This window comes from Thalassophryne amazonica, chromosome 10, assembly GCF_902500255.1.
Source record: "Thalassophryne amazonica chromosome 10, fThaAma1.1, whole genome shotgun sequence".
Taxonomy (NCBI): domain Eukaryota; kingdom Metazoa; phylum Chordata; class Actinopteri; order Batrachoidiformes; family Batrachoididae; genus Thalassophryne; species Thalassophryne amazonica.
This window is the reverse complement of record NC_047112.1, coordinates 69,120,629-69,137,857: the sequence shown is the minus strand read 5'-3', so window position 1 is coordinate 69,137,857 and position 17,229 is coordinate 69,120,629. Positions and strand designations below refer to the sequence as shown.

Sequence of the window (17,229 nt, the reverse complement as noted above, 5' to 3'; positions counted from 1 at the left end):
GAGACGGTGCAACACGTTTCTACCACTATCACCATCCGTATCAGTTAAATGTAGATTACACATAAATGATTTTTCAGTTTCTGTGAACACATACTGACAGAATCAGACTCAAATTTATTGCCAAGTTCACACATACAAGGAATTTGATCAGGTGTTATTGGTGCAGAAACAAGAAAAGAAAAACACTTCTGTAAGAAGCAAAAAGCAGTCAAATCGACAAAACTATAATGACTGTTAAATAAATAAGGGGTTATACAGAAGTTTTTTGTATGCCTGGTGGCTGATGTTAACTGAAAATCCTACAAAAATCTGTGTGCATATAAATCCTCTGCTGCTGTCAGCAACATTTTGGCCAGAAACAGTTCATTTTAGGCTCCTGTGACATACGTCACAGAGGTATATTTGTGTTTGTCCTGTGAGGCCAGCCCACAGAGGGTCTATGGGCATGTCACAGTGCCCACTGGTGTTCTGATGAGATGTCATTCCTGTCGAGAGACCAGCCCTCCATGCAACTGCGCATGCGGTTTTCTCTACCCAGACTTTCACCCCCCACCCCTGTTGGGTTGACATGCCTCACTTTACCACGTTGAACTCCCCGACCAAGCGACCAAGGAATGAAATTATAACAGCGTTGTGTCTTTTCAATTTTAAGAAGTTAAAATTTGCATGTGCACGCTGTAGTTACAGCACAATATTGTCGGGACGCGGAACTATCGATTTATGCAACGAGATGCACATCTCAACAGAACACCGGCCCACTGAGCCGGTCTCATGACGTAGATACTAAACAGAGACCACCTGTGCACAGCTTCAAGGCAGCTGATGAGTGATGACAAACCATTTAATTAAAAAAATTAAATACATAAAAAGCCTGTTAGCGTTATTGAAATAAGACACAAAGGTTTCAGATGATTTAAACATACTTAGACCCCTTTTTTAATAAATAATGAAAACCAGGCTGTTCAGTATTACACTTTGGTGTATTCTGCAAACTGTAAGAAAATCAGCTTGTATTTTCATGATTATCAGTTGCTCATTTATTTCATAATGAAATGTATCAAATGTATGTTTTTTGTTGGAATGGAAACATCTGTACAACTGAACACATTCAACTGTGCAGAAAACCTCGGCACAGTGTAATGGCAGTAATGGAGATGTCAGTACGATGTGTACTTTGTAAAATGTGTACACGGCCCTGTGTTTGAACACATTATTCTGTCAGATATTTTGATTTTTGTGCAGTATTTTTCTGAAAGCACCACATAATTAAAGACCAATTTTCTCATCATGTTTAAATTTACTATTTTACAAGTTTGAACATATGCAGATCGTCTTTGAGAGGTCGATATTTACAAAGAACATGTAATCAAGCTGCAGGCTGGAGCCAGAGGAGGAGACACAGGTGTGGCTGAAAGGTGCCAGAAGGAAAATCCATCAGAATTGAGTAGAAATGTCAGTCTGCCGCCCAGCAACCTGAGTGGATGCCTGCAGGTCTTCTGGGAGCCACTTGTCAATCACACTCCTCTGAGTCATATTTAAAATCCTGCATGATGTCACTCAGAGCCTCTCTATTCTTGATGATGCTGCACAGGGGGAGAAGAGAGGACAGGAACCACGTCATGTTAGAGCAGTAAGAAATGAGGACGCCGCAGGAAGCACATGAGCTGCTGTGCAGCGGTTTGCTCGGCGGGGAGGGAACACAGCACAGGTGCGGGGGGGTAAGAACAGCTCTTACTCCTGCTTGATCTCCTGAATCTTTTCTCGACAGCCTTCGTCCTCTGGGTGATCCTGAGCCTGCTGCCTGGCCAGCTGCAGCCTGGCTGTCTGTGAAAAAAAAGCAGATCAGATAAGATTTATGGAAACCAGTGAGCAGAAGGCCAGAGGATGCACTGAAACACTGCTGGCTGAAATGAGCTGAAACTTGCACCCTGACCACCAGATGCCCAAAGTCTGGATGGTTCAAGAATGCAGGAAGCACCGAAGTCGTAAAGTTTTAACACCAGCCCGCTCGTGATCAGTCACAGACTGCAGCTTTCACATCACTGATTGGAAACAGAAGCACTTACAAAACATGAGAGTGCACGCTGCACTGGGCAACGCACACGCGCACACACACCTTAAAAGCAACATATAATGTAAAAAATAAAATCTATACACACACAGTATATATATATGCTGACTTTTAAACATGAATGTGCCAAATGTCCAAGTGAATCACGCCTCCCTCTGGTGAAAAAGTAGAATTGTCTCAACAAGATTTGAGTGCTGTGAACATATTAACTATTTGTTTATTAGCTCAAGTGTCAGTTTCTTCCGAACCATCAACAAGCTGCTTAAATTGGCTGAGGTGAATGCATTTAAACATCTTAATCCCTGTTTTGGGAGAGGACTTGTGCTGAAAAATAAGACCACTTTTCTGTAGCCTAAGTCACAATAAAACAGTTTTGACAATCAAGCTGCCAAATGAAATGAATTGTTTAAAAAAACTGAAGTTGATACCTGGATGCCAATAGGGTCCGCAGAACTTGAAACAAATTCAAATGTCAAATTTTAACTTTAAGAAACTCAAACAAATGTAAATTTTTTTCCAACCGCTGAAACTAAAGAGTGCTGGGATTAACATTATTGTGCATTTTATGATTATTTTCAACATATACCGCTGGTGTTACTAAATTAATATGGGAACTCCTTAACATGTGCTACAACTGCCACAAACTGACCCCAGATAAATACAGTATTGATATTTAAACCACTTATTTGACGTTAAGACATTAAAGTTCCACTAACACTGATGATTTAATAACTGATTCTGTTGCCATTTTAAGCATTCAACTGGTTTGTTTGGTCACAGTTTAAAAAAAGAAAAAAAATCATTAAAGTAGAGCACTTGGGTGATTGATTACTAATCATGATTTTACACAATTAAGCCTGTACAAAAGTAAACTTTTCCTTAAAAAAAATAAAACTGGTGACTAACTCCACTCACACAACAAACCCTAGAATACAAACGCATAAATAATAAAAAAAAACAGCTTCTTATAACAGCTTGCAAAACCATTTCCTCGTATACATGCTGTGCTTCCGGAGCCACAGAAAAGACAAACACAGGTATTGTTTGGTACCAGCTGAAGCTTGTCCTTCTCTTTGCTCTGCAGCTTCTCAATGTGCTCAGAGAGGTCTGGCCTGTCAAAGCTGTGGTGCAGCTTCCCTTTGATCTCCAGAACTTCTTTGGAGATGCCACAGAAGGCTTGTGTTATCTCGTGGACCAGCTGCCTGTAGCGCTCAAAGTCGTAATGAGGTCCCGTCCTTAAGTAGGCCTCGTGCCCTCTAGAAGCCAATCCAAAGCAAAAAACACACTTACAGCCAAGAGCAGATTTATGAGACTTACAAATTAGATTTGTATGTTTGTGGGCCTGGAATAAAGAACTAACACTGCTGGACATGAGACAAAACCTGAACATATAAAAGTACACAGCTGCATGCAGTAACCTCAACATATTTGTTTTTCTTCAAGTAACGGTATTTAACCATTTTTGGCTTCATCACACTGTTTTATATCAAAGTGGTAGAACATCTGAAAAAGCCATTGTGGATTAACAGTGAACAGAAAAGACTAAATATTTGATGATGTAAGTAAAAACGCTGTTCCTCCCGTATGTGCATGTTTGGCCGCTAGGAAACGTCTCCGTCACCTTCCAACATTTGGTCTTAACAAATTTTCCTTGTTCCTCAAAACTTTTTGAACTCTGTAAGGTGATGTTATTAATGTGAATGAATGCCAGCTTTCATGTGTAATCCACAAGCAATAGTGGCCTACAGTTGGCAACGAGCCTTCATTAATCAAACCTAAACATCAGACAGACTTCACAACATACCTGAACAAACCCAGATGTGTCCCACTGTGCCAACATTCCACAAGGACCCCCTTTTTTTTAATGAAAGTTGATTAAACACCCACCCTAAATTAATTTCATGACCCCCACACATAGTAAAAAGCAAAAAGTAATGACTTTTCACAAGGTTTTTCTCGCCATTTCTGCGTCGTACCTGTGATGTCATCAGTGAGCACAGGTCCTTCCCAAGTTCTGTAAATGTACCAAGCGACCCACAATATCTTTTTTTTTTCCCCATTAATGGTAGACGCAATGTTTTTTTTTGTTTTTAAATCAATAACAGTCACATGACAAATATATCAATTTGAGATTTTTCTGTACAAGAGTTGCACACAAAGCGGAGCAGTTCTGGCACTAAACAAGCGAGTTATCTGTGATGAAATCACACATTTTATTAAAATATGCAGGACTGGGCCCAGGGCTTTCCCATGCACAGATACCGTAATATATTAAAGAATAACTACACATTATGTTAAAAAACATGCCAACATAGACCAAAACAGGAGGTTCACTGGTTCTCATCTGTATCTGTCAGATTCAAAATTTCAAAACTGAAAATGTAGTTTTTAAGTTATGGATGGAAACTCTGCAAAGTCACTCACTCATTCCCTGACTTGCTCATTGTCCATTGTACCTATGCATGTTCTGCTAGTCACAGGCAATGTGACCTCTGACTGGCTCACTCCAGGACATTACCACACTGGTCCGAATACTAGATACAGTACAGGAAATACATGTGATGAAAAAACAAACAAGTCGTCTCATATTGAGGGTCTAGACTCCAGACTGTTACATGCCAACAGGTGAAGCCATATAGCCATGAAATTTGAATGCATCCCAGGAGTGAAGCAACCTGCACCCTGAGCTTACAGCACCAATGGGCCTGCACCACAGAGACAGGCACAGTATTTGTCAAAAGTAAGCAGGTCAAACGTTGAGTAAGTTAACCAGCAACTGAGAGGAAGTTAGGATGCAAACTTTATCCTCATAGTGATAAATACATCCAAGTCTCAAGCAGTCAAGCAATATGTTGTTCCAGAATGTAATATCTATCCCAGAAAGACTCTGTTAAAAATGTGTTTGACAAGCGAGTGTGTCACTCAGTATGTGGTTAAAAAAATAAATAAAATGAGGGACTGGGACAGGGCATCATGCGTATTTCATAAAGTTTTCCTCCATAACTTCCCTTCATTTTGCTTTATTATTCCTGTGGCCTTCCTCACAGGGCTGTTGCGGAAAAGCATCCACAGAATAATGCCGTCACACCCCGCCTTATTGTTGGGAAACCAAGTACACAATGATGTGAACGGTTTGCTTTACCTCAAACACAGCTTTTAGTCTGCGAGTCATGTTGGGCCTCATTAAACCACAGAACCTTCACCTTATTCAAAGCCAAATCATTAAACAGACACGGAAATGGGAAAAAAACAACAATGTTCCCATTAAGCCCACCACAGGTCTGCTTTCTTCTATATGAAGGACTGTGACATAAAGCTAAACCTTCATGAATTGGTTTGTGTTCTTGCGGAGGCTCTCCTGTTGCTGCTGTGTGCAGGAACCAAAATTAATGTAAATTACTAGATACAAACTTACTCTTCAAACAGTCTGTACGTCTCTAGACGCTCTGACTGAAGGTGGTAAAACCTCTGAATCAGAGTTTTACAGTCTGAAGGTGCCTAAAAGACAAAAAAAAAAAAAGAAATAAACTTAATGAGAGCCAACACTAAACAAAATGGATATCCAGTAATACTTTTGCATCAACCTGCCAGATTTGTAGTCTAAAAAATTTAGGAAAAACAGGAGGGTGGTGCAATGGAGAACAAAATATGTATTTAAAACTTGTTTCTGACTGCGACACAGATGATGACTGTTGCCGACGTGTTGGCACAGATCTTGTTACACAAAACAAGCTGTTGAAGATTTGTGTGTATAGAATAGACACAGGTTGGCTGCCAGTCTGTAGACTTCTAGTTAAGCAGTTGAAAATATGGATCAACAGGTCACTAGATAACACGTAGATCTGCATGCATACTGCGGGAGCAAAAAAAATTCTACGTCGTCAAGTGGGGTGTAACAATGCATCATGAATCGTGATAATCATTGTGAAACCTGTATCGAATCTTATTACTATCATGATACCATGAACCACAGCGGTAATGGGCTAGTGGTTATTGCACTTGGTTTCAGTGCAGAAGGTTCCCGGTTCAAATCCCACACCTGCCACATTTCTCCATGTAAGGTTGAGTTGCATCACAAAGGGCATCTGGCGTAAAACATGCCAAACAAGGGAGCAGCCAAAGGGACTGACTATGACACCATGAACTATCAACTACTGCACAGAGGCAAGAAGGACTTCCTGCAAAAAAGAAAACAACAAATTATTTAGAAAATATACAAACAGGAACATGATGGATCACAGTTTATACTTCAGAATAATTTTTTCTTTGAAGTTAAAACATTCACAGATTACTTTTGACATAATCAGCAGGAACAGTGATGTAATTATGTATTGTGACATGAATCAAATTGTGATACATGTATCATAACAAGAAACTACTGTATCGTTACAACCTAGCATCAAGCAGCAGTAAAAGGGCACAGGCAATGAACGCGGCAGCGTTACCAGCAGGGTGCAAGGGTGCAGCGCCCTGTAGTGGCTTACAGGGATGAAAGTGGTGAAACGCAAAAAAAAAGCTGAAATCCCAAATTATCCTTCTTGAAAATTTTTGAATTCTAGAAGCTCTGAAATGCAATCAGGGTCTATTCCAGACAATAAACTGTAGTGAGTGCAGCACCCATTTTGGTGAGAAAAAACCCAACTTTCCCTTTTCAAAATCACTCGTCTAGTACTATTTTGCCCTTACTACAATGCAGCAGTTTTCCTATCTTGGCAGATAGTTTTGGAGGAAATGCTGGAGGAAATCACTGAAGAAATGAACAAATTGTAAATATCCGAAACAAATTGCCATTAAACTTAAATAAAACAAAACTGTTATTTGGAAACTGCAGAAGGAATGAGCAAGTACAAATACAGATAGATGAGGTGTAAATTGAAAGGGTTAATGAAAATAAATTCCTTGGGGCAATAATAATAGATGACAAAATCAGCTGGAAACCACACATCAAATAAAAACAAACCAAATTATCAAGAAGCATTTCAGTGTTTTTTTAAAAAAGCAAAACATGTTCTGGATCACAAAACACTGTGCTCAAAATAAACCTTCAAATAAACAGTTCAACAGTAAACATCCAGGAGTCACCAGGTAAGTTTGAGATGTTCACTGTGAGGATCACTGTGAAACTACAATATCTAAATAAAAATAAATGAAAAAATATATTACAATCTGTAATGCATTTGACTCTTTTACATCAACAAAGGCCAAGTCGTTAATTATTATACTGAACACAAATACACAAACGTGCTGACAGGTGACAGCTTAATGCTAACTTTAACATAGAAAATGCCACAGACATGCTAACGAGTTAGCATCGCTCCAGTTTTTAAGTTATATACAGTGTTGCCACAGTTACTTTGAAAAAGTAATCCAATTACTGATTACTCCTTTAAAAAGTAACTTAGTTACTTTACTGATTACTCAATTGGAAAAGTAACTAAGTTAGATTACTAGTTATTTTTTTAGTTACTTTCCCCAGCTGCCAAAAACAACCCTCTGTCACCTCAACATGACAATGATACCTGTTTTGCCAAAACCCGTTACTAAAAAAGTGGTTAGATTAGAGTAACGCGTTACTGGCATCACTGGTTATATAAACATCTATCAACTGTTTCAGAAGACTATAACAGGTCGGAAACTAAGTAAATTCTCATTTAATAAGTAGAATTTATGTAATTTTGTGTTCGACACACATTCTCAGGCACAGTGTGTATCATTCTGCATTAGAATGGATCCAGCCAGATGCCAGGAATGCCCCAAAAGTGACAGAGTGTCGTGATCCAGAACCGGGCAAAGTGATCCATTTCCGGCATATATTTGCACCACACATAATGTTTCTGTGTAGGCTCTCAGTGGTCCAGGTGGTTTCCATAGTAGAGAAGCTTGAATCTTCGACTGGACTGGGTTGCTTGATTTGAAGCGAAACGTCCTCACGTCAAGCAACCCAGTCCAGTCGAAGATTCAAGCTTCTCTACCACACATAATGTGGCTTCACACTTTAAGTAGAAGGGCTACCCCATCCAGACTTTTTCAGTGAGATATCCAAATACCCAATACAACAATACCCAATAAAGGACATTCAGTTGCATTATGGCTCTGTATAGCGGGACTTTTAAAAAAGGTGATCCGGAACTGGGCAACTGTCTGTACCTTTAAAGCTTTAAATAATCGAAAGATCTTAGAAACTGAAACCCATTTTTCCCTGTGTCTCATTTGTTGTCTGTGTCAGAGTTTTAGGTATTTTTTCCAAACAGTGACTATCATTTGTCCAGTTTAGCTTGTTTTGAATTTGCATGCTGCCTCAGAGATACAGCAATGAAGTCCAGAACATTCATACGTCTCAAACAATCTGTGACAATCAGAAATTATGCTTAAATTAGAGGTCCATCACAGAGGAGCAACTTGAACCTGTGATTTTCTGATTTTTTTATTTTTTTTTTTGTTGTTGTTGTTGTTGTTGGAAGTTGTTAATTCAAAGTTTCCACACCTTTTTTTCTTTTTGCTTTTGTACAGTACCATTGTTTACTCTGTTTTTGTTCCATATGCTCTTTTCTTTTCATGCGTCAGTTTTTTGTTTGTTGCTCTTTTAAAGGACAACATCCCTGATATTACTATCTGCCATTAGAGGGGTTTGCTTTGGGTGTACTTATAATATAATGTAATACAATGTATTATATTCATGGAAAGGTGAATATAATACGTTACGTTACATAAAAGCTCAGGAGTTTTCTTTTAATGTCACATTAGGAATCATGATGTTAGCGTCAGCTACTTTCGCTTAGCACGTGGAATTTAAATCTTGTTTTGGCTAAAATACCTGATACTCACCATAATAATCTGTGTGAAAACACTGCCTCCGAGTTTCTACAACTTACAATAATAACATTTTATATTTCTAACAAAGAAATAGGTTTGTTTTGTCTTCTGTCAGAAGCATCAGCATGACGGCGCACCCGGAAATGACTCAACACTGTGCCGGTGCCTTTTTTGCTTTTCAAAATAAAAGTGTGCAAAGACGCCAGAATTTCTGCACATTGACAAAGATAAAAACGTATGCTTTGATTTCTTTGCTTAAAAAAAAAAAAAAAAAAAAACTCGAAATGACAGAGCGCTCAAAGTTTAATTTAATGCTTGATTTTTGAACAAACTCCTTATATTGTGATTAATCTTTCCATGGGGTCCTCAAATCAGCACATTCTCAGGTCACCATCTTTGTTATATTTCCTCCTGATGATCTTCAAATTTATCAACAGGTCTGGCGAGACAATATTTCATACTCTGACATAGTGACCATCAAGTTCTTGGTCACCTCCATGACTAAGGCCTAAAAGAAAAAATCTCGTAATTATGAGAGCTGGAAAGGTGCACCATTGACCGTGTGATAACAGGTTGGGGCCTGGGTTTGCGTACAGGTGTAGTCTTAGGCGAGTCCATACATTTCAACCTATACGGATCGTCCATAAATTATATGGATTTTTCCGAGTTTCAGAGTCATACGGACGTACCAATAAAGTCTTACAGATATTCAGGGTTTGGTATGCAGCGGCACTGTAATCAACCGTTTCTGCAGCGCGACTCCACTTTGAAGCGTGAGCCATTGAAACAATGCTTCGATCCACTAGTTTGTTGGTTCTTTGATTCGCTGCTCTTCAGAAAGGGCAAGTCCGCTTCTTAACCCCTCTCAAAGCCATTAAAATACCGTGAGTCACTTTTGTGTGGAATAAAGTCACTAACTGGGACTCTTGTCTTGTTGCAGTGAAGAAATGAGAATCGTCCTCCGTTCCGTTGGCACAGCTCCAAACGCTGCACGGCTCTCTGCTGAGACAGAGTCCGGTTGATATTAATAACTTCAAAACGAATCACCGCTTTAAATAAAATGACGCCTCTTACAAACGTTGTATTACAGACAAGAAACTACAATCCACTAAAACGTTTTTTTTCCCTCCCAAAATGAGACGTGCTGTCTTCTTTATAAATTACATCCTGACGTGCAGCACAGCCAGCTGCAAAAGCTCAGCTCAGATGTATGGAAACACATTCATGCCAATAATGTCTGAAAGGAAATGCTTTTTACAAAAACTACAGATTTTGTTTATTCCTATTTATGTCCAGAGATCAAGGATCCACCATGTAGAGTTTATTATGTCCAAAGTTTAAGGATCTAGTGTTGTTCAATTTCAATTCAATTTTAATTGAATCAACTTCCAAATCACAACAAAATCTGTCTCAAGGCACCTCACATAGAACAGTTCAACATAAAAAATTAAAATAAATAAATAAAAATTAAAAAAATTCAAATACATAATTAAAAACAGAAGTAAAAGAATAAAACAGATACAAAATAAAAACTATTCATAAGAAAGAATAAAAATAGGCTTTAAGTCTTGACTTAAAAATGTCCACGGACTCCAACTGTCTCACGGGCGCAGGAACACCATTCCACAGAGCGGGTGCACGATAAGAAAAAGCTCTTTGACCTGCTGACATAGAAAAGCTGTAAAGCCTACTTTTAGTACACAAAAAATTCACAAGAGGTATCAAGGGAATTGATAAGGAATTGGATCGATAAGTGGAATCGATATCGATAAAATCTTATCGATACCCATCCCTAATAAACACAGGGGTGAAGTCGAGGATCATCGACATGCCCATCTGCAACATCAGCACTGGCGAGGCAATTGTCGATCCACTTGATGAAGTTCTGAGGTATGTTTTATTTTGTTCATTATATTTGATTTATTTTTCATTTTATTAATGTATTTCCACTAGTGACACACAGTTCTTGTTTCTGTAAAAAATAACTAAATTTGACACATTCAGTTCTATAAAATTCAGCTTGATGCATGAATACTAGATCTCTATTGTTTCAAATTCAACTGAAGAGGAAATACTCGTCTGAAAGTCTTGTCTGAAGACCCACTTTTATTCTCTGGTTTTTAACACTGAGTGAGTTGTGTGGTCCTCTGTTTTATTGGTTTTGTTTTTATTTTGGTAGATTTTATTGGTTTTATCTTTTGTATGCTGTATGCATTTATTTATTTATCTTGCACATTTTAGTTAATTTTATTGTTAATTTTCTTATTTTAAATTTTTGACTACTGGGGTTTTATCTGTCGTGATTCTATTGTATGTGCAGCACTTTGGAACATTTTTGTTGTTAAATGTGCTATATAAATAAAGTGGATTGGATTGGATTGGATACTAATGATCCTGACTTTAATGTCATTGTGGCAACTCATAATATGTGGACAAAAACCCAGTTACAGTGAGGAAAATAAGTATTTGAACACCCTGTGATTTTGCAAGTTCTCCCACTTAGAAATCATGGAGGGGTCTAAAATTTTCATCTTAGGTGCATGTCCACTGTGAGAGACATAATCTAAAAAAAAAAAAAATCCGGAAATCACAATGTATGATTTTTTTAATAATTTATTTGTATGTTACTGCTGCAAATAAGTATTTTAACACCTGTGAAAATCAATGTTAATATTTGGTACAGTAGCCTTTGTTTGTAATCACAGAGGTCAAATGTTTCCTGTAGTTTTTCATGCTTCACAGTTGGGATGGTTTTCTTGGGGTTGTTCTCATCCTCTAAACATGGTAAGTGGAGTTGATTCCAAAAAGCTCTATTCTGGTCTCATCTGACCACATGACCTTCTCCCATGCCTCCTCTGGATCATCCAGATGGTCACTGGTGAACTTCAAATGGGCCTGGACATGTGCTGGCTTGAGCAAAGGGACCTTGCTGCCCTGCAGGATTTTAAACCATGACAGCATCATGTGTTACTAATGTAATCTTTCTGACTGTGGTCCCAGCTCTCTTCAGGTCATTGACCAGGTCCTCCTGTGTAGTTCTGAGCTTTCTCAGAATCATCCTTACCCCACAAAGTGAGATCTTGCATGGAATCCCAGACCGAGGGAGACTGACAGTCAACTTGTGTTTCTTCCACTTTCTAATCAAATCAAAATCAAATCAAATTAAATCAATTTTATTTATATAGCGCCAAATCACAACAAACAGTCACCCCAAGGCGCTTTATATTGTAGGGCAAAAGCCATACAATAATTACAGAAAAACCCCAACGGTCAAAACGACACCCTATGAGCAAGCACTTGGCGACAGTGGGAAGGAAAACTCCCTTTTAACAGGAAGAAACCTCCAGCAGAACCAGGCTCAGGGAGGGGCAGTCTTCTGCTGGGACTGATTGGGGCTGAGGGGAGAGAATCAGGAAAAAGACATGCTGTGGAAGACAGCAAAGATCAATCACTAATGATTAAATGCAGAGTGGTGCATACAGAGCAAAAAGAGGTGAATAAAAAGAAACACTAATAAATAATCATAACTGCTGTTGTCTTCTACCAAGTTGCTTGCCTGTTGTCCTGTAGTCCATCCCAGCCTTGTGTCCCTGGTGTCCTTAGACAGCTTTTGGTTTTGGCTATGGTGGACAGGTTGGAGTGTGATTGATTGAGTGTGTGAACAGGCGTCTTTTATACAGGTAACAAGTTCAAACAGGTGCAATTAATACAGGTAAAGAGTGCAGAATAAGAGGGCTTCTTAAAGAAAAATTAACAGGTCTGTGAGAGCCAGAATTCTTGCTGGTTGGTAGGTGTTCAAATACTTATTTGCAGCAGTAACATACAAATAAATGATTAAAAAAAAATCATACATTGTGATTTCCAGATTTTTTTTTTTTTTTTTTTTTTTTTTTTTTTTAGATTATGTCTCTCACAGTGGACATGCACCTAAGATGAAAATTTCAGACCCCTCCATGATTTCTAAGTGGGAGAACTTGCAAAACCGCAGGGTGTTCAAATACTTATTTTCCTCACTGTATGTGATACCACTATGCGGTTGTGTGTACTGTAATAAAACTGATTTGGGTGTGATTTGGAGGTTATAAGGATTTTGTGTTGATTTTATGGATTTTCTCACTTGGTTATACAGGTGGACCCTCAAAGGGGTTGACATGTATGCGGTTCCGTTGCCTCAGCTGTACCCCTTCAGGATCTAGGCTTTTTTAGCAGGTGCCACACAGTTCTCTGAGTGAACCCGCCTCACACCCTGTGACTGCTGGGATAGGTTCCCGCCCCCCTGTGACCCTTAACTGGAGTAAGCAGTTGAAGATGAGTGAGTGAGTGTGAGTGAATGCAGTGTGCTTCTGTATGTGTGACCTCCTTGACAGAGGTTAAAAAATCAGCGAGACATGTTTGGCTAACTTGTACTTTGAAAACATTTTCCTCAGATCTTGCAGGCTTTTGCACTCTCTCTCTATATTTACCTTAAATTTTCTCAATTCTCATGTTCAATTAGAATAAGAAGTACAACTCGGCCCAGAGGCCACGGTTTAGCCCCGGATTCTATAGTGTGAGTCAGATGAGAGTCTACAACGCCTCCTAGATAGAACGCCATTCTGACACCCAAGGCCGCCTGCTATGCATTTACAGCTGATGGTAGTCTGAGACAATGTACACAATGGTGAGAAAGACACAGACAGGCATCGAATCCAGGTTCTCTCCCATTGAGCCTCACATAGCACTGAAGCCCTTTGGGGCCAGTGCTTATCTCAGGACTCCATGACGTCAAGTGGATCAGAATCTATTTCTCCAGCTGAGGCCATGCACCCATTTACAATTGGGTGGACTAAGAGAATGTACGAGATCTGTTAGAAAACTATCCGACCTTTTTATTTTTTGCAAAAACCATATGGATTTTAATCACGTGTGATTGCATCAGCCAAGCTTGAACCTTCGTGCGCATGCATGAGTTTTTTCACGCCTGTCGGTTGCGTCATTCGCCTGTGAGCAGGCTTTGTGTAAGCAGTGGTTCACCCCCCTCATTGGATTTTTATTGCGAGTAAAATGTCTGAACGATTTGGAGCTTTGCTGCATCAAATTTTTAAGGAGTGTTACAGCCAGTTTAAAGACCACCCACAGCGGCTGAGAGCGCGCCGCACTCCGAGCGGTGATCGACAGGCTGAAACGACCAGATCATTTCCAAAGTGAAGGCTGTGTTGATCCGGGACGTCGTCTGACTACCACAGAAATGGCAGAAGATGTGGACATCAGCACTTCGGCACATTCCACTGTTACAGGAGTTTTTGTCATGGAAAGAGGAGCGGAGGAATGCGCCACAGAGCCGCAAATGGCGCGGGACAAAAGCACCTCCATGTTGGTCTTACAGAACGGCTTTCAGACGGCTTTCAGATGGCTTTCGGTGGCTTTTCAGTCGTGTGACTATCCGAGAAATTGTGGATGAGCTGGACATGCCAGAACATGTCCTGTGAGGCTTCATCACGGCATTGCTTTGCGCCATGCAGCTCCATCCCGACGCGCGAATTCCTCCGCACATCTGTCTCAATGTGCCGAAAAAGTGCTGATGTCCACGTCTTCTGCAATTTCTCTGGTACTCAGACGACGTCCCGGATCAAGCGTTCAGTTTGGAAATGAACAGCACATTCCACTGTTACAGGAGTTTTTGTCATGGAAAGAGGAGCGGAGGAATTTGTGCGTCGGGACGGAGCCGCATGGCGCAAAGCAACGCCGTGATGAAGCCTCACAGGACATGTTCTGGCAGCTTACTGTGTGGGCTCAAGAACACTTCAGAAAACCTTTGTCAGTTAACATAGTTCATCGCTACATATACAAGTTAAATCTCCATGCAAAGCAAAAGCCATACATCAACAACATCCAGAAACGCCGCAACCTTCTCTGGGCCCGAGTTCATTTGAAATGGACAGACACAAAGTGGAAAAGTGTGCTGTGGTCTGATGTGTCCATATTTCAAATTGTTTTTGGAAATCATGGATGTTGTATCCTCTGGACAAAAGAGGAAAAAGACCATCCAGATTGTTACCAGCACAAAGTTCAAAAGCCAGCATCTGTGATGGTATGGGGGTGTGTTAGTGCCCATGGCATGGGCAACTTACACATCTGTGATGGCACCAAAAATTCTGAAAGGTACATCCAGGCTTTGGAGAAACACATGCTGCCATCCAAGCAACATCTCTTTCAGGGACGTCCCTGCTTATTTCAGCAAGACAATGCCAAGCCATATTCTGCACGTATTACAACAGCGTGGCTTTGTAGTAAAGAGTGCGGGTACGAGACTGCCTGCAGTCCAGACCTGTCACCCATTCAAAATGTGTGGCACATTACAAAGCGCAAAATACAACAGAGACCCCGGACTGTTGACCAACTGAAGTTGTACATCAAGCAAGAATGGGAAAGAATTCCACCTAACAAAGCTTCAACAATTAGTGTCCTCAGTTCCCAAATGTTTATTGAGTGTTGTTAGAACGAAAGGTGATGTAACACAGTGGTAAACATACCACTGTCCCAGCTTTTTTGAAACATATTGCAGGCATCCATTTCAAAATGAGCAAATATTTGCACAAAAACAGTAAAGTTTATCAGTTTGAACATTAAATTTCTTGTCTTTGTGGTGTATTCAATTGAATATAAGTTGAAGAGGATTTGTAAATCATTGTATTCTGTTTTTATTTACATTTTACACAACGTCCCAACTTCATTGGAATTGGGGTTGCACATTAAGTGTTTTGTCCAAAGACACAGACACGTAGCATGAACGGGGTTTGTACCCAGGTCTACATATTGTCAAGCCAGCTCCTTATCTGCACTCTTATTGCTTTAGATGAAGAAAACAACAACAAACAATTCTCAGTTATTATCCTTCAATATTGAGAGACATCTGGGAAGACTTCATGGAGTCATGAGGTTACTGCAGAAGAAGGGTCCTTGTCTTTACTGTGTGATTGAGAGGACTACATGTTTTTGGTTGTAGGTCACGTCAGATGATTGGTGGGAACAGACTGAGTGACTGTGTGTCAAACAAATGGTTACTTAGAGAGACACAGATGAGGAATATTACTTGTATTGTGAAGGAACTTTCTGTGGATGAGATCCAGCACATGCTGAGGACCACAGTGGCTGGAGAAAGCAAAGCAGGTGTCCACATTTCACCTGACTGCAGCAGATACAAGAGGTGGAAATGGACTGGTTGTCTAACTGGGCGGTTTCCATCCTGGAGCCAAAGCAGGTCCATGGTGTTGTAGATATGACAACACACAGTGACGCATGTCAGCAGCTCATTCTCCCAGGCTTGACCTGATTTCAGGTGATTGTGGCATCAGATGAAGAAAAAACAGCACTGAAAACACATAGTTCAACACACAGTCAGTTACAATACAGGTGTACTGTTTCAAATTATATCAATTATACACTGTGCGTCCAGAAAGTATTCACAGCACTTCACTTTTTCAACATTTTGTTGTGTTACAGCCTTATTTCAAAATTCAGTTCAATTTCAGTTTCAATTTATTTTCATAGCATCAAATCACAACAACATTACCTCAAGGTGCCCCACACAAGTAAGGTCTAACCTTACCAACCCCCAGAGCAACAGTGGTAGGGAAAAACTCCCTCTGAGGAAGAACCCTCAAGCAGACCAGACTTGGGCAATGCTACAGACACAAATTACAAAACAATTCACATAACGAATATACAGAAAATTTTGCCGGTGCACAGGACGGTCTCCGGAACAGATACCACACCCATCTCTGGATGGAGCTGTGCTTCACACAGAGAGAAAAGAAAAAAGCAGAATAAAGCATCAGAAAGACAACAAATACAGTATAATTTGTCAGCATTAAGCAACAAGAAAAACAGAAGAAATACTAAGGTGATCACCAGCCACTAGCCCTAAACTTCGCTAAAAGACCCAGACTTTAGATAAAGTTGAGGCCACGGCCCACTCCGTTTACTAATGAAATTAATTAAAAAGAGTAAAAAAGCATAGTAACATACTATGCCAGTATGCTAGCCATGCGAAAGGGAAAATAAGTGTGTCTTAAGTCTGGACTTGAAAGTCTTGACTTGAATCTGACTGTTTTATTGATGCAGGGAGATCATTCCACAGAACAGGGCCATGATAAGAGAAAGCTCTATGACCTGCAGCTTCTTATTCACCTTAGGGACACAAAGTAGTCCTGCACCCTGAGAACGCAAAGCCCAGTCCAGTACGTAAGGTTTAATTAGGTCAGCTAAGTAGGGAGGTGCCAGTCTGTGAACAATTTTATAGACTAGTAGCAGCACCTTAAAATCTGATCTCACTGGGACAGGAAGCCAGTGAAGGGATCCCAAAA

The 17,229-nt window shown here is 40.0% G+C and overlaps 1 protein-coding gene across 1 annotated transcript; it reads right to left on the bottom strand.

Annotated features, from left to right (window-relative positions):
- Positions 1-909: 909 nt before the first annotated feature.
- Positions 910-9,032, bottom strand: rex1bd (required for excision 1-B domain containing). Its single transcript, XM_034180213.1, has 5 exons — positions 8,897-9,032; positions 5,487-5,569; positions 3,123-3,327; positions 1,736-1,824; positions 910-1,583 (listed from the first exon to the last, which is right to left on the bottom strand). Exons 1-5 carry the CDS (start codon positions 8,897-8,899, stop codon positions 1,511-1,513), a joined length of 453 nt encoding a protein of 150 aa, XP_034036104.1. The 5' UTR covers positions 8,900-9,032; the 3' UTR covers positions 910-1,510.
- Between the last annotated feature and the right edge of the window lie 8,197 nt (positions 9,033-17,229).

Bases quoted from the DNA above. Each gene is read 5' to 3' on its own strand.
- rex1bd (XM_034180213.1), bottom strand. The intron at 3,328-5,486 runs GTAAGTTTGTAT...ATTGGCTTCTAG, and splicing joins ACGTACAGACTGTTTGAAGA to AGGGCACGAGGCCTACTTAA. The intron at 1,584-1,735 runs GTAAGAGCTGTT...CCCCCTGTGCAG, and splicing joins ATTCAGGAGATCAAGCAGGA to CATCATCAAGAATAGAGAGG.